The sequence below is a fragment of the Thalassophryne amazonica genome, chromosome 21 (assembly GCF_902500255.1).
Source record: "Thalassophryne amazonica chromosome 21, fThaAma1.1, whole genome shotgun sequence".
NCBI classification, from domain to species: domain Eukaryota; kingdom Metazoa; phylum Chordata; class Actinopteri; order Batrachoidiformes; family Batrachoididae; genus Thalassophryne; species Thalassophryne amazonica.
Genome location: NC_047123.1, coordinates 30,288,927 through 30,306,663, shown reverse-complemented (window position 1 = coordinate 30,306,663; position 17,737 = coordinate 30,288,927). Strand labels below are relative to the sequence as shown.

The following is a 17,737-nucleotide window of genomic DNA, read 5'->3' as shown; positions in this document are numbered from 1 at the left end:
TTATTCCATTTAAACATTAGATCTCTCTCTGCTCCCTTTTAAAAATGCCTACACACAATATTTGCAATTTACCAACAGCTGCTGAGTTTTCGTAATGTGACTATGACGTCACTGTAAGTACAAAATTTAACTTTTGTGCTTCTTATGGCATAAAAACTGTGACAAATTAAATATGAGGACTTCTCTACTGACTCAGTTCAGACCTGAGTTAAGGATCGCCACTGGTATTGTTGACCAGTAGGGTAGAGGTGGAACCCATTGAGACAAATTCAGAAGTCCACTGTGACCAAATTTTGTCCCTTTTTTGTGGGAATGGGGATCACTGTACCGCAAGAACAATCGTCCACTAAATGTCCAGCAAAGAACGTCATTTAAAAAGTACATTAACCTTAAAAGAAGTGCCAAATACAGTGGACTGTACATACCAGTCAAATAGGTGGCCTCCTTCATATACTCGGACTGCATCTGAGTCAGTGTCTTCTTGCTCTCCTCAAGACTTTTAAAACCTTCAAAAATATTTTGGATTTTTTCTGGAGTCTGATGTAAAAAAGAGGGAAAGAGAGAAGAAAATGTGATTATAATGGCAAAAAATTAAGTTAAATTTTTTGGGGGGCTGGGGGTCCAAGTTTTTGTTCTCAAGATATCCTTCTTCAGTTTTCTAATAACTGGCTGGGGAACATTTACTTGGAGGACGTGGTGGCCTAAAAGTAAAACAAGCAGGCTCATGTTCAGCAGGTTGTAGGTTCAAATCTCCAAATTACACATGACCACCGGAAAACCATGACATTTGATACCGTTGGACAGTTCTCCCTAAATAGCCCATCTTACAAGGTTTCCTACAAACTCCTTAATGTTCCAGTCTGGCACTTGTTAAATGCAAACTTATCTTCACCAGTTAATTTACACACTATACAACACTTTCAATATACGTATTTTTAAAAATTACCTTTTTAAGGCGTAACGGCAGCCAACATACAAGACAATTTTCCAAATAATGTATAAATAAGATGGAAAAAAAAAATCTTTTGGAGCAAGTGAATGATTTATTTCATTTAAGTTGTGATATCATTCAGTTTAATTAAACAAACAAGAAAACCAGTTTCAAAACTCACCCATCAACAAAAGGTAGCAATGCAATTAGAATCTATAAATATTTACACGGGTTCTTCTCGAATACAACACACGACCACCAGCTTTATTCCTAATGGCTTGCGATACATTAAAGCAAACGCTGATTTTAAAGTGCCCATTCCACTTTAATAATAGATCACCATTATTAGTACGACAACAGGTGACTAAACTTTAAGAGTTACAGGTTTTGTAAAGGAAAACAAGAATGCCAAAAGGACGACACATGAAAGGTCTCATTAAGCAACATAAATTGATTAAATGAGGTTTTCATGTTAAAATATCCTCAAAATTCACCCCGAGAATGAACATGTAGAAACTCTACTGAAATTAGCAAAACGTTAGGCTTGAAACGGCTTGTACGTTATTATTGCTCCGCCCCCCGTCAGCCAGTGGGCTTGGTGAAGTGCACCTCCTTTCTATTTAAAGTGACATTTTATAAGACACTTTGTGACCTCTATCAGCTGCGGATCATGTGTACAGGGATGTCTTTATGTTTTTTATATTTAATAGGGCAACTAACTTTTATCTGGAGTGCTTGTGGTTCTTTGTGTTGGAAAATAGGCACGTGTAGTACTTTCAATCATCATATGCGTCCAAACACATGCAATATAAAACAAGACAAATCCTTTATAATATACACCCAAGTGCAAGATGAACCAGCAGCAACTACGTTCCTCCTCTCTCCTCATTCTTTCACAGCTTTTCCATATCTTCCTATGATGACTTCTTGGCATTGGGGAAGCACTTCCTTAAAGCCGCTCGAGTCAGAGGCCGAGATGTGTTCATACCTCTGAGCAAAATGGCTTCTGCGGAGAAATCTTTTGAAGTAGCAGCAAGGCTTCTAAGACGGCGAGAAACTCTAGTTGGACTACTTGTCGATTTTGCAAACGCAGTCGATCTCTTCGCGCCGGAATCAACAGAAAGACTCCTTGAGCGTTTCGCCTTTGGAGATGCGGCTACGTCCTCTACTCCACTGACCTGTAGAACAGCCTTCTCATCTCGCTCCCCGGTCAACTCCACCAAACTACTTTTTTCATTTTCATCAGCATTCCTACTTGGCTCTCTGGTGACAACAGATGTTTTATTATCAATCGTATTTCTATCGGCCTCATTTAGTAATGTAGCCTCTTCATTTTTATCAAATTTCTTACTCGTCTCTGCTGGCGCTGCAACATTTTTATTTTGACTAATGGGGGTAAGTGACTCTTGTGAATGCTTAACATGAGGGCTAGATTGTAATCTAACACAACGATTGCTAATGTTAAATCTCACAAAGGCAGAAGCTGCAGTTTTAGTCAAACCCACCATTGAGCCCCTGTCCTTGCTTGTATCCTGAGGGTTCAGTGCCCCTGATGCCGCATTGATTGACTGGTTAAGGAGGGCAAGCTTGACTAGAGGTGACGTTATCTCAGAGCCTTTTGGCTTCGGCTCTGAAGACTGAGCAGTTTGGTCCACAAGAAGAGAAGATGTCTTTGACTGTTCTGCATTTTGACTAGTTTCTGGATCCAATATTTGCTCAGCTTCAGGAAGGCTTGTCTCTTGGTTCTTCGTTGAATCCGCATCAGATGAAGAGTGAGCCTTGCTCTCATTTCCCTGCTTATTGTCGTTCATAAGCATGAATGCGTAATAGCCTTTACCAGCTGTGAGAAGACAAAAAAAAAGAAAAAAAAAGAAAGTGATATTTCATTGAAAGCAACAGAAAATAAATTGCACCACCTTAATCGCTAAAACTTACATGGCTTCAGAGACGACGGAAGTATGAGTCTGCCGGTTTTGGAGCGGATCAGAGGAAGAGTCACAGGCTTAGAAAGATGCACAATATGTTTGTTTGACTGGACTGGAGATGAAAGTTCAGACAAACTATCCTGGGCCTGAGTTGTAGCTGGGTCTGAAGGTGTTTGAGACTGGCTCTCTACTTCAGGACTGCATGGCATGGTGATCTGGGCTGGGGGTTCAGGGACTTCCTGATCGTCCTCCAGAATGGACTGATTATGACCAAGTACAACTGAAGCCAATGAATCCTCTTTTGCCTGCTCTTTTTCTGATGGTGGTGTTTCTTGAAGCGCAACATCTGGTGTGGGAGCCATGTGAAGATCAGGTTGGGATGGAGATATGGTCTGTTTCGTTGTGGTTGGGACTGTAGGAATGTCTGGGTCAGGTTGGGCTGAGAATGTGGGTTGAGGCCCACTAGTCTGAGTAGGAACCGCATGTGAGTCACTATGAGGTTGTTGCGTCAACTGGCCAGGCACCTTAGTTTTGACTGGAACCACATGCGAGTCAGTCTGCAACGCCTTCAATGGTGCAGTGACCTGGATTTTGATTGGAACCACACACGAGTCAGTCTGGGATGGTGTTATCGGTCCAGTGACCTTAATTTTGACTGGAATCATACATACATCAGTCTGGGGTGATTTGAACACCCGAAACACAGTTTTCTTTGGAACCACATGGGGGTCAGGCTGAGGTGCTGTTATGGGCTGAGGCACATTACTTTCCGTTGAAACCACATGTGGGTCAGGTTGAGGTAGTGTTGTTGGTTGGGCTGCAGTGGTTTGGGCTAGAGCCACATGTGGGTCAGGCTCAGGTGGCAGTATGTGCTGAGATGCATCAGTCTGGACAGGAACCATGTCTGGGTCATGCTGAGGTGGTTGTATGGGACGGATGGCATTGTTTTGGCCAGGAACCATGCGTGTGACAGGTTGAGGTGGTTGTATAGGCTGGGTTGCATTGTTCTGGGCAGAAACCATGTGAGAGACAGGGTGAGGTAGTGGCATGGGCTGGGTTGCACTGGTTTGGGCAGAAACAACGTCTCGGTCAGGCTGAGGTTGTGTTACGGACTGCAATCTAGTGTTTTGTAAGACAGGCGTTTTATAGTGGGGCATGTGACAAACAGGAAGACATGAACTCTGCTTTATTTCTTTCATTTTCTGCCTCTTACAGATCTCCATCACCTTCTGTTTAATCAGGTTCTGTGATTTTCCTAAAGAGATGAGATTTCAAAGAACAAGATTACAACAAGGAATTAATGTATTGCTTTGCATTTCATTTTGTTCAATGAGGCATAAACAGATGTACATTACGGATACTTGATATTCTACTTGAATCGTTACCCACGACAACACTTGAACTTAGCTTTGAACCAAATAAGAACTCATTCTTCATAATTTAAGACAACCTTGTTTAAAGTGAACACAAACCAAGTCTGGAGGCGATCCAATACTGTTGTGACAAGCATTATAAGAGCAAACTGCCTAAAAAGCTTCAACAAATGCTTTAGTGCAGGTGTCCATTTATCAATAACAAAGAGAGCCTAAGTAGACAATCTAATTAGTCGTACCAGAAAAAAAAGAAAGCTTCTTCAAATAAGTGGCTTGAATCTCAGCTAAATTCTTCTTCTCTTGCTCCAGTCGTTTGGAGGTCTCAACCAGGTGTCTGATTTCTCGTACCCCCTGAAATATAACAAAAATACAAAGCAAGAACGGTGACAAAGCATCACGGATGACTAACGAGGAACACGCAAATAGGTAAGAAAATTCTACACAAACTATGTACGCATTTGAAAGATGTAAAAGTATACACATTTCTTTGCAATGACCAGGTATTCTTCTAAGTTGTTTTGCAGTAGAAACCTCTGACATATCTACATACTGCATAAAGCTAACTTGTGATATGCTGAAAGGTTTTGCAGCTTCACTCACAAGTTTGTTTAGAGTGTCAAGTGAAACTAATTGCATAGCCATAGTCATCTAATCCACCCCATTATGACTGCAGCAGATAATTTCTGCAGGACTGTCCATACAATCCACTCTAAGCAATGTGTGCATGCTCTACTCAGCAAAGCAAAACTTTCTTGAGTAATAAAGGGTCCACATGGGACAACGTGCTGACCGATGCGAGAAGGTAGTGTCTGGAGGCCTTGGGGTCAACCTGAAGAGCTTTCTGAAGTCTTTCAAAGAGGTCACGTTGTTCAGACCGCCGTATCCTCTCGAGCATTGTATGGTTGGTTACAATTTTTGTTTTCTTCCTGACCTGGATTTGAGAGAAAGTGTAAATATTACACATTATAAGCAATACTGACACTATGCTATGATCCAAAGCAATTGCTGCATAATATAAAACTGTATTGTTCCAAAGACAAGACTTCCTCCCTGGAAATACAGCTGGAGAAAAAAGGGAGGTTGTCTTCAGGTTCTAGACTTATACATGTCATATATGTCTGCAACAGCAGGTGGTATTGAATACATACAAAGTAAGTGTGCCTCCTAGTTGCCACCCTTCTAATTAGCTTACAGTGCTACATCACAAAGAGTGACTCCACTGAAGAGAGTACCCTCAAAAATGGAGGTAAGTTAACCAGCAAGTGAATAGTAAGGATGCAAAAAAGTCATGGTGATAAATGACAGAGTCAAACAACTCTCAAGCAACCAAGAAATACAGTGCCAGAGTGCAGTAATAGAAGATGGCAAGTCCAAAAAGACTATCTTAAAAATGGTAACGTTCCTGTGGTGGTAAAGGCAGCAGTGTGGCAGTATGTGGTTGGTAAATGGAAATGAGGAGCTGCCTTTGAAATGTGCTTTCATGAGTGTGATTTTCAAATAATAGCATTATTATGGCCCGAGTAGGAAAGTTTGGTGAGTTTTTGAGCCATGGAAGAGGCCGAAATTTCGATTTCAAAAGTGGCAAGAATAATAATAATAACTAGGACTGCAAGCAGTCATATACGGGCCCTCGTTCTGCGCAACCGCCTACCCAGGCCAGTGGGTGCCCTTGTGACCACATGTGGGCATGTGCATGCAGGGGTAACCACTCATCACACAGTTAAAATTTTAAACAAATCACACAATGCATCAAGGAGTTATGACATGTTGATTGTTCATCCACTAGGGGGCACTCCGTGTACAAACAGAGGGGCTGGGTGTGTTCAGGGGCCAACCGTCATCATACATGTGAAGTTTCAAGTCAATCAGGCAAAGCATGAAGGAGTTATCATGACTTGATGTTCTATGGCAAAGGGTCAAAATGGCGGCACCATAGCGGCCACACCCTTCAACATAGAGAAAAGCTTTCGATAACTTTTGTTCAGTATCATCTTTGGATGCTGTCAAAGAAATTTGAAGTGCATTGGACAAAATCCCTGGGAGGAGTTCGTTCAAATACAACATGTGGAAATCACGCCAAAATGAGAAGAAAATTCAAAATGGCTGACTTCCTGTTTGGAGTAGACTCATGGTGCAAGAGACTTTTTTGTACGTCTATGAAAGTCACACATGTGTACCAATTTTCATCTCCCTACACCAAAAAAACCCTTAGGTGGAGGGGTTTTTGAAAGTTTCAAGGGGGCGCTATTGAGGCATTTTGCCCCGCCCATGGGCGACGCCCCTATGAATTGTAAGAGGTTGTCATGCTCAACCTGTGTATCAATTTTCATGATGATGTGACAAAATTAAAGCCGTCAAAATGAAGAACGTAATTTCATGGCGAATGGGCAATATTCGGCACGCCGCCACACGGACGCCGTTACTCGTAACTTCACGGCGTTCATCGCCTACATTCACCAATTTGTTCTGCACGTTTTAGAAGTGGAATGAAGTTCATTGGGTTAAGTATGTGACATCAGGACCTCTTAAAGTAAAAATAGGACATTTTCCGTCACCACCGGGGGGCGCTATGGCGCAGGTGGGAACTTAAGATATGTAGACATTCAGGGCGGAGCCCTCATTATGTCCAGCAAGTTTGAAGGATCTACGATGAAGTATGTGGGCGTGACAGCCGTTCGAAGTGAAATGGCGTGCTCCGAAAAGCTCACCAAAGTTTAACGACCCCTAGCAGCCACGCCTTTTGACTTAATTACAATCTTTTGATAACTTTTGATCACCATTGTGTTGTGATGATTTTGACCAAATTTGAAGACGATCGGATGAAATCCCTAGGACGAGTTCGTTCAAATGTAAGTAGTGGAAATGGCCAAAAATGGCAAAAATTTGCTCAAAATCGAAACGGCCGACTTCCTGTCGATATTTCACCATGACAGTAAGAGACTTTCGTGCGTCCTGGCATGGTAAATATGTGTACCGAATTTCGTGAGGCTACGACAAAAAAAGCCCAATGAGGAGGGGTTTTTGAAAACTTCTAGGGGGCGCTATTTCGCGATTTTTCTGCGACCATGTGCGACGCCCCCAAAATATCGAATTTCGGATCCGGCCGGACGACTTTGGAAAGTTTGGTGAGTTTTTCAGCATGGGAAGAGGCCGACATTTTGATTTCAAGAGTGAGAATAATAATAATAATAATAAATAATAATAATAATAAACAGCGCAATTACAATAGGGTCCTCGTAGGACGTTGCCTACTCGGGCCCTAATAATAATAATAATAATAATAATAATAAACAGCGCAATTACAATAGGGTCCTCGTAGGACGTTGCCTACTAGGGCCCTAATAATAATAATAATAATAATAATAAACAGCGCAATTACAATAGGGTCCTCGTAGGACGTTGCCTACTAGGGCCCTAATAATAATAATAATAATAAACAGCGCAATTACAATAGGGTCCTCGTAGGACGTTGCCTACTCGGGCCCTAATAATAATAATAATAATAAACAGCGCAATTACAATAGGGTCCTCGTAGGACGTTGCCTACTAGGGCCCTAATAATAATAATAATAATAATAATAAACAGCGCAATTACAATAGGGTCCTCGTAGGACGTTGCCTACTCGGGCCCTAATAATAATAATAACAATAAACAGCGCAATTAAAATAGGGTCCTCGTAGGACGTTGCCTACTCGGGCCCTAATAATAATAATAATAATAAACAGCGCAATTAAAATAGGGTCCTCGTAGGACGTTGCCTACTCAGGCCCTAAATACAGCATCATCATATAATCAAGCTAGTCTTTTATTCAAAACAATACAGTATCTCTTCTCCTGTGTATTCTATAAAAATAGAAAACTAAATTAAGCAACCAACAGGAATTCAGCTCTGCACAGTTAAAATGACCTACCACTTCTTGCTTTTGGACTTTGTTTATTGCGCCACAATGGTCATCAGAATCCCTGGGACAAAGAATGAAAAGATTACAAAATCAAAAGTAAAAAAAACAAAACAAAACAATTATATATATATATATATATATATATATATATATATATATATATATATATATATATATATATATATATAGACATACACACACGTTAACAAATATGGCTGAACTTTTAAGTAGCATATCTGAACATATTACCGTGACCCTTGTTCCATGCTGACACCTTCCCTCAGTTTAGCTATGACCATTTGCTGACTCTCTTCTTCAACTGTCTCAATGTCCACCATTTCCTCCTGAAGGAAACAATTTCTGAAGTAAAACATTCTGTCACAGACCTCAAGGGGCACAAAATGTGCCATCAACCGCAAAACATGAGAGTAGCAGCGCAACTTAAAGACACATTTTCAAAAAAATTCCCGGCTTTAAAATGACAATATACACTCAACAAAAATATAAACGCAACACTTTTGGTTTTGCTCCCATTTTGTATGAGATGAACTCAAAGATCTAAAACTTTTTCCACATACACAATATCACCATTTCCCTCAAATATTATTCACAAACCAGTCTAAATCTGTGATAGTGAGCACTTCTCCTTTGCTGAGATAATCCATCCCACCTCACAGGTGTGCCATATCAAGATGCTGATTAGACACCATGATTAGTGCATAGGTGTGCCTTAGACTGCCCACAATAGAAGGCCACTCTGAAAGGTGCAGTTTTATCACACAGCACAATGCCACAGATGTCGCAAGATTTGAGGGAGCGTGCAATTGGCATGCTGACAGCAGGAATGTCAACCAGAGCTGTTGCTTGTGTATTGAATGTTCATTTCTCTACCATAAGCCGTCTCCAAAGGCGTTTCAGAGAATTTGGCAGTACATCCAACCAGCCTCACAACCACAGACCACGTGTAACCACACCAGCCCAGGACCTCCACATCCAGCATGTTCACCTCCAAGATCGTCTGAGACCAGCCACTCGGACAGCTGCTGAAACAATCGGTTTGCATAACCAAAGAATTTCTGCACAAACTGTCAGAAACCGTCTCAGGGAAGCTCATCTGCATGCTCGTCGTCCTCATCGGGGTCTCGACCTGACTCCAGTTCGTCGTCGTAACCGACTTGAGTGGGCAAATGCTCACATTCGCTGGCGTTTGGCACGTTGGAGAGGTGTTCTCTTCACGGATGAATCCCGGTTCACACTGTCCAGGGCAGATGGCAGACAGCGTGTGTGGCGTCGTGTGGGTGAGCGGTTTTCTGATGTTAATGTTGTGGATCGAGTGGCCCATGGTGGCGGTGGGGTTATGGTATGGGCAGGCATCTGTTATGGACGAAGAACACAGGTGCATTTTACTGATGGCATTTTGAATGCACAGAGATACCGTGACAAGATCCTGAGGCCCATTGTTGTGCCAACATCCAAGAACATCACCTCATGTTGCAGCAGGATAATGCACGGCCCCATGTTGCAAGGATCTGTACACAATTCTTGGAAGCTGAAAATGTCCCACTTCTTGCATGGCCGGCATACTCACCGGACATGTCACCCATTGAGCATGTTTGGGATGCTCTGGACCGGCGTATACGACAGGCGTGTACCAGTTCCTGCCAATATCCAGCTACTTCGCACAGCCATTGAAGAGGTGTGGACCAACATTCCACAGGCCACAATTGACAACCTGATCAACTCTATGCGAAGGAGATGTGTTGCACTGCATGAGGCAAATGGTGGTCACACCAGATACTGACTGGTATCCCTCCCCAATAAAACAAAACTGCACCTTTCAGAGTGGCCTTTTATTGTGGGCAGTCTAAGGCACACCTGTGCACTAATCATGGTGTCTAATCAGCATCTTGATATGGCACACCTGTGAGGTGGGATGGATTATCTCAGCAAAGGAGAAGTGCTCACTATCACAAATTTTGACTGGTTTGTGAACAATATTTGAGGGAAATGGTGATATTGTGTATGTGGAAAAAGGTTTAGATCTTTGAGTTCATCTCATACAAAATGGGAGCAAAACCAGAAGTGTTGCGTTTATATTTTTGTTGAGTGTAGATACAAAATTGCATGCACCAATACTTATGTTCTGCTTTAAGCTCAAGCTCTTGTGACCCAAGGCCCCGCTTCAACTATGTGGACGAAAATTGTTCCTTTTCCAAGAGTTGAACGTATGTATTCCACAAAACTCACGGTTCACCCCAGAGAGACTTCAGCACAGGTTGAAGAAACAAGTGTGCAGTGGTCAGGTCACATTAAACTAACATCTTTATGTACAACCCCTGGCAAAAATTATGGAATCACCTGCCTCGGAGGATGTTCATTCAGTTGTTTAATTTTGTAGAAAAAAAGCAGATCACAGACATGACACAAAACTAAAGTCATTGCAAATGGCAACTTTCTGGCTTTAAGAAACACTATAAGAAATCAAGAAAAAAAAGATTGTGGCAGTCAGTAACGGTTACTTTTTTAGACCAAGCAGAGGAAAAAAAAATATGGAATCACTCAATTCTGAGGAAAAAATTATGGAATCACCCTGTAAATTTTCATCCCCAAAACTAACACCTGCATCATATCAGATCTGCTCGTTAGTCTGCATCTAAAAAGGAGTGATCACACCTTGGAGAGCTGTTGCACCAAGTGGACTGACATGAATCATGGCTCCAACACGAGAGATGTCAATTGAAACAAAGGAGAGGATTATCAAACTCTTAAAAGAGGGTAAATCATCACGCAATGTTGCAAAAGATGTTGGTTGTTCACAGTCAGCTGTGTCTAAACTCTGGACCAAATACAAACAACATGGGAAGGTTGTTAAAGGCAAACATACTGGTAGACCAAGGAAGACATCAAAGCGTCAATATAGAAAACTTAAAGCAATATGTCTCAAAAATCGAAAAATGTACAACAAAACAAATGAGGAACGAATGGGAGGAAACGTCTGTGACCGAACTGTAAGAAACCGCCTAAAGGAAATGGGATTTACATACAGAAAAGCTAAACGAAAGGCATCATTAACACCTAAACAGAAAAAAACAAGGTTACAATGGGCTAAGGAAAAGCAATTGTGGACTGTGGATGAAAGTCATATTCAGTGATGAATCTCGAATCTGCATTGGGCAAGGTGATGATGCTGGAACTTTTGTTTGGTGCCTTTCCAATGAGATTTATAAAGATGATTGCCTGAAGAGAACATGTAAATTTCCACAGTCATTGATGATATGGGGCTGCATGTCAGGTAAAGGCACTGGGGAGATGGCTGTCATTACATCATCAATAAATGCACAAGTTTATGTTGATATTTTGGACAATTGAAAGGATATTTGGGGATGATGAAATCATTTTTCAAGATGATAATGCATCTTGCCATAGAGCAAAAACTGCAAAAACATTCCTTGCAAAAAGACACATAGGGTCAATGTCAATGAGCAGATCTGATTTGATGCAGGTGTTAATTTGGGGGATGAAAATTTACAGGGTGATTCCATAATTTTTTCCTCAGAATTGAGTGATTCCATATTTTTTTCCTCTGCTTGGTCTAAAAAAGTAACCGTTACTGACTGCCACAATCTTTTTTTCTTGATTTCTTATAGTGTTTCTTAAAGCCAGAAAGTTGCCATTTGAAATGACTTTAGTTTTGTGTCATGTCTGTGATCTGCTTTTTTTCTACAAAATTAAACAACTGAATGAACATCCTCTGAGGCCGGTGATTCCATAATTTTTGCCAGTGGTTGTACTATCATATGGTCTTTCTTGACAACCTCTGATGAGCTAAAAATCAACGTAATGTCAGACCTGTCACGACTCGTTAATAAGCGGTCCGTCATCGTTTGCGAACTCTCAACTCTGTACTGGTCTACTGCATTTTAAACCAGGTCAAAATCATTCTTGGGCCATTTCGAACTGGATTCTATTCTCCTCAGGTGTCCGTTTCCATGAATTTGTGTGCAAGTCTGTGTTAGGTATACATGTTCTAAGGGTTTATTTTGACTTTTGGCATAAGTCGTTAGACCAGTTCTTCATACTTTTAAAATATACAAATTCCTATCTGTATGAAGTAAAATTACAGTTCTGATAAAAAGTACTGTGCAAAACTCAATGACCACAGTATTTCTGCATGAATGTTAAATTTTTTTTGTATATATGAAAGATGCACACGCACGCACGCTGGCCCAGTGCATGACTACATAAAAAAACAAATGAGATAATAATCAATGAATAACAAACATGGTTACACTCAATATTCCTTTTAGTATTAAAAGCTGAGCAAACTAAGTTTTACATTTATTACTGCAAATTTATAAGTGCCTTGTCATTATTTCTGTAGCATGAAATTTTTCAAATCATTCCATTAAGTTTTCCCCAGTACTGCGCATAATTAAGAATAATTTCAGATTGCTGTGATTCCTGCCAATGGTCATTTACTTTTAAAGTGATAAATGCCACACACACACACATTTCTTACAGTTTGGTCTCCATCATCCTCTGCTGAATAATCCGAACCGTCTGAGGTCAAATCTTCTGAAACAACATCAACATATGAGTCTTCCTGACTCTTCAGCAGCTGTTTTTTGGTTTCATTTTTCTCATCTGCTGGCATTTTCTCCTCAGAGACCAGCTCGGGGGAGGAGCCAGCATCCACTGGTTTACTGTCTGACTGGTTTTTAGCTGCTGTGATGGCGTGGTTTGCAGCTCCACTGTGGTTATCAGCTTTACCTACAGAGTAGCCACGAGCAACCAATGCAATCTGTAGTGGGACAACACTGCCATTGTCCTCTTTGGTTTTTCCAGATTCTGCGCAGTTAGCACCAGGCTTTGGGAGTTGGATGATGGTGAAGCCTCCAGGCAGGGTGACGCCTCCTCGCTTCTGGCTACCGCCTGTGTTGCCCTGGTTGGTCGGAGGACAGATCCTGAATGAATAGGTCCCACTCTCTCCCAGGAAGCTGGGAGTCTTCAGTGACAGGGACGCAGTCTGGGAGACAGGTGAGGGCATGGAGCCGTTCAGTCGGTGGTTGACTGAGTTGTGCTGGTTGAAGCTGATGGTGGCAGCGGTTTGCAAATGCTGAGGGGAGGAGCTGGACTCCATTATTAAAGGCTGTCGTTGGACTGGAAAAACAAAACATGGTAGGTGTGACTGAAGAGAATGACATTTTCAACTGGCAAAAGAACATCACACATTAAAGCCAAAACCTTGAGGCAAGAAAGGGTGGGTGTTTCTGTGTAGGCTCTCAGTTGTCCATGTGGTTTCCATAGTAGAGAAGCTTGAATCTTCGACTGGACTGGGTTTCTTAACGCGAGGACGTTTTGCTTCAAATCGCAAAAGCTTCCTCAGCGCTGAGGAAGCTTTTGCGATTTGAAGCGAAACGTCCTTGCATCAAGAAACCCAGTCCAGTCGAAGATTCAAGCTTCTCTACTGTCGGGTGGGTGGTAAACATGACCTCCAGGGCTCTGAAATGGTGCTGCAGACTCCCCGCTAGATGCCAGTATTGTAGTGTAGACCTGCCTATTTTTTTTTATGGTCATTGCGCATGTTAAAAGATGCCAACATCGCCGAAAATCATAGGCTCACTTGCTCTCACTTGGATCTATCACAATTTCAAAAGTTCAGCGCTGAAATGGATCATGATGGAATTACTGGTGGAAATTTAGCTAATCCACTCGTTCACTCACCTATGCATACCCTATTAATTGCAGGGAATAAATCTACTCCTGTGTATTGGACTGCAGTACGAATAAAGTTACGAACCGCTCAATACTGTGGACCACTTTCCCTCCACTGCCTTGATCTTACTGTCACACTCCGGGGCTCTTTGTGGTTGGGCCTTTGAAAGGTCATTGGCAGACAAGTCAAAGATAAACAGAGTGTTGGCTTTGGAGCACAATAACAAAATTCTTGGACGGTGTGCATTGCTCAAGATGTTGTGCCCCCGAACACACAAGCCAAGACTAGTTCATGAGACTTAATAGAGTACATTTGGGTTGGGGTAAACTCTTACGCTCTAGGATGGATTCAATACCCTACAATACTTTGATGTGTGGAAGCTGGTTGATTCACTAGTCAATTACTTTGGGAAGCAACAGTCAATCATACCTGGTGAGAGGTTTGGCGCCTTGTGGTCAGTTGTTGCTCTTGCAGTGATAACTGGAGGAATGACTGTGCCTGTAGTCTTCACACGGTGAGACTGAAGCGCATTTGTGCTGTTTTTAAAGTCGGAGGTCTGAAGAGAAATGCTGCTCGGAGCATTAATCCGACCGGTGACATACGCCGCAAGGCGGTTTGCTGGATGGAGAGATCCCATGTTGCCCAGCAACAATTTGGCCTGATTGTAGGATTTTCCATTTACCTGTACAGACAGGAAGAAAGATGTTATGTTCTGCCCAACTGTTCAAATCAATTAACCAACACCAAACAGGATTAAAGTGCAGACAAAGCTCAACCCATGTACTGATCACCCCCCCCCACAGACACACACACACACACACACACACACACACACACACACACACACACACACACACACACACACACACACACACACACACACACACACAAAAAAAAGGTTATACCTGCTGCACTATAGTCCACCTGCCCATGTGTGGTATCAAACTATTTACTCACTGCAAAAACACTTTGGTAGAATCCTCTAAAATGCTCTGTTACAAGTAACTTATTTGAAAGTATGAAAGGAAAAAAGTTTTCCAACCAAACCTGTATAAGACCAGTACCAATACAGCCAACAGGTTTCTTATTCGCCCTCAGTGTCCCAGCAGGAATAGCGCGACTCAGGAAGGGGATCACGCCATATTTCTGCACAGCCTGCTCATCAGAGCCGTCATCCTCCGCAGAGCCATTTTCCTCCACACTTTCATCCTCGTCATCACTGCCTTTTCCCGGCTTACTTATGTGAACCTAGCGGAGACCAAAGAACAAACACTGGATTCTAATTTAACTGCAAACCATTTCACAACAAATGTTCCATAACAAAATACAAGAAATTAAGAAATCAAGTGAGCAAATGCAATAATGGACCAGCAGCCCATTCAAAAAAACAAAACAAAACACAATTTTGTAGCCTAAATGAATTCAAATTATGAAATTAAATTTGTACACAATGCACCAATTATTAGCCTGTTTCTACCAATGTGGTCTAATTACAGTCAAAGTACACCGTTTTGCCAGTTATCAGTATTACTTTTTTATTTAGGAATAGGGTTCAACATTTACTCATACATAAATTATAAACAGCAACTATGAAGAGTCAAGGGGGCTGGATGCTGCAAGGAAACAGATGTGTGATTCTATTTTGCTCCATGCAATCTCCTCCCTCTCCTTTAGCTTGATTTGTCACACATGATAAAACTGATTTTGGTTGTGCAATGTTTCAAAATGACCTGTTCATTTTCAGGAAAAAATTAACTTCAGAATTTTGACTAGAGTATGACCAATAAGGATTTTTTTTTTTGGGAGTGGTCACACACACACACACACACACACACACACACACACACACACACACACACACACACACACACACACACACATATATATGAGAAATGGCACCAATATATACATTTTAAAAAAATGGCAATACTATCATTTTGTTATCAAATCCTTATGACAAAGAAATGTAGTTAAGGATGTTTGCAGTTTAAACATCAATTTTATCATAAATAACCATAAAGATAACGCTACCGTGACTCAGACTGGCAGTCGCTGTGTTGCATCGCTTAACATTTGCGTAACAGGCTTCTTGTCTATTGTGGCCTTGCCTAGCTGGTAGCATCGTAACCACTAGTTAGTTTCTTGCTGCTATAAAACAGCCACTCTGACTGAAAATGAATTGTAGCTGGGACCTGATTTTCTGCATTGTTTATTCAGTATAATAAAAGTTTTCATATGAGCAAAAATACTGCCAATGCTGACATGTTTTCAATAGGCTTATATCAGCCATTATTATCAGCCAATTAACATATTGGTCAAGCTCTAGCTTTGACCCAGAGTGTGATGGATGCAGTGACCAAACCTAGTGTGGCAGCCAAAAACAGGCTGTACTTTTCACAGAGACATACCCTATAGGTGAGGATGGATCCACTGGGCTTCCGCATAAAGATTCTGGTGACTGGGCGGATGTAGTACGGTCCCATGCAGAACCGCTGAGACAGCCTGCCCTCATTCATGCGCTGATATAATGCTTCTAGGATCATTTCGCGGTCCTGGTTCCACTTGCAACCTGACTGAATCTCAATTTGTTTCTTTATTCTGGCTCCTGAAGGGATACTCCCTGCTGTGGGACATGAGAAATCATGGTTGTGTGTCAGACTCACAATATCAGACTCTGTTTATCAGCTATTCTAAAATAAGCAAAGAAAATAATCAGTATGCGACAAAAAAAAAAAAAAAAAACAAAAAAAAAAAAACAATCACATCATCTGTAAATGCTTCACAGGAACTTGTTTACCTGGTTTTTTAACAGCTAGCAACGTTCTGCGATATGTTTTTGGCAGGTTGCCTGAAGCCTTCTGCAATGTTTTGGCGTTCAGTGTAGAAGAGGTGATGTACTTCATCTCCAAGGTCGCTTCAGAAGGTGGCTTGCTCTTGAATGCTCTCACACGTGCACAGGTCATCAGGCTTTCTAGGTATTTATAGACGGGATCCTTATCCTCTTCTCGTATCTTTAAATACAGTTTTCAATCAACTTAATAAACTGCATGGCAACACACAAACCATTAAGGCCCCCCTAGATATTCACACTGTGGTAGAGTGTTATACATGGACCAGCGTGTGCCTGTTTAAATGCATTAAGAAAAATATTTGCTTTTACCACGTTAACATTATGCATTGCAGGGGTGCGCATTGCAGGGGTGTACGTTTGGGGCTGCATAGGGGCTGCGAACACGCCACACTGTGGGATATGAAGTGGCTCCGGGTCCAGCTCATCAGTGGTGCAGTCCCCCAGTTTCTTAAAATGGGAAACTGGGTTGGGTTGGATCTTCTGATCCATGTTTGCCACCACTGGAAAGAGACACACACACATATCATTATCTACTTTTGAGTTTTTGACAGCAAAGACAAACTGGAAATAAAAGGTGAAGCAAAAGCAAAACCATTAAGAAGTAGTCACATCGTTCTATAATTTTAAAAAGTTTTGTGTGTTTATTCCCCACTTCTCTAAAGTGTTTGGGCCAATTTCCACGAAAGCTGCTGTGTGCATGTAGGTTGACCCCAGAATTGTCCATGAGGGGTCGCTTTGGGCAAAGGTCTCAGTCACTGCGGCCAAAGGTCAAAGCTTTGGTTTGTCTGTGTGTTCCCCAACTTCTCTCAGGTCTTTTAGCCAGTTTCCACTAAACTTAAGATGTGGATGACAAGCAACCCTAGAATTGGCCTGAAAATTGTTTCTGGAACTGACAAGGTGAGGTCAAATTTGTCAAAGGTCAATCATTGTGTCCAAGGTAATGTTGGCATATTCCTCCCAGGACCTTCTCCTGATTTCTACCAAACTTGATACATCAGTATAGGATGCCACCAAAACTGCCCTTCAATTCACTTTTGG

The 17,737-nt window shown here is 41.7% G+C and overlaps 1 protein-coding gene across 1 annotated transcript in view; it reads right to left on the bottom strand.

Moving 5' to 3' along the window:
• Positions 1–17,737, bottom strand: part of LOC117502905 — a 35,358-nt gene that overhangs the window by 3,080 nt on the left and 14,541 nt on the right. Inside the window, 13 exon segments of the mRNA XM_034162050.1 lie at positions 426–537; positions 2,437–2,771; positions 2,867–4,111; positions 4,469–4,580; positions 5,020–5,160; positions 8,142–8,193; positions 8,382–8,476; positions 12,652–13,292; positions 14,278–14,530; positions 14,896–15,096; positions 16,257–16,471; positions 16,646–16,859; positions 17,009–17,199. Of these exon segments, the coding sequence (XP_034017941.1) occupies positions 426–537; positions 2,437–2,771; positions 2,867–4,111; positions 4,469–4,580; positions 5,020–5,160; positions 8,142–8,193; positions 8,382–8,476; positions 12,652–13,292; positions 14,278–14,530; positions 14,896–15,096; positions 16,257–16,471; positions 16,646–16,859; positions 17,009–17,199 (3,807 nt within the window).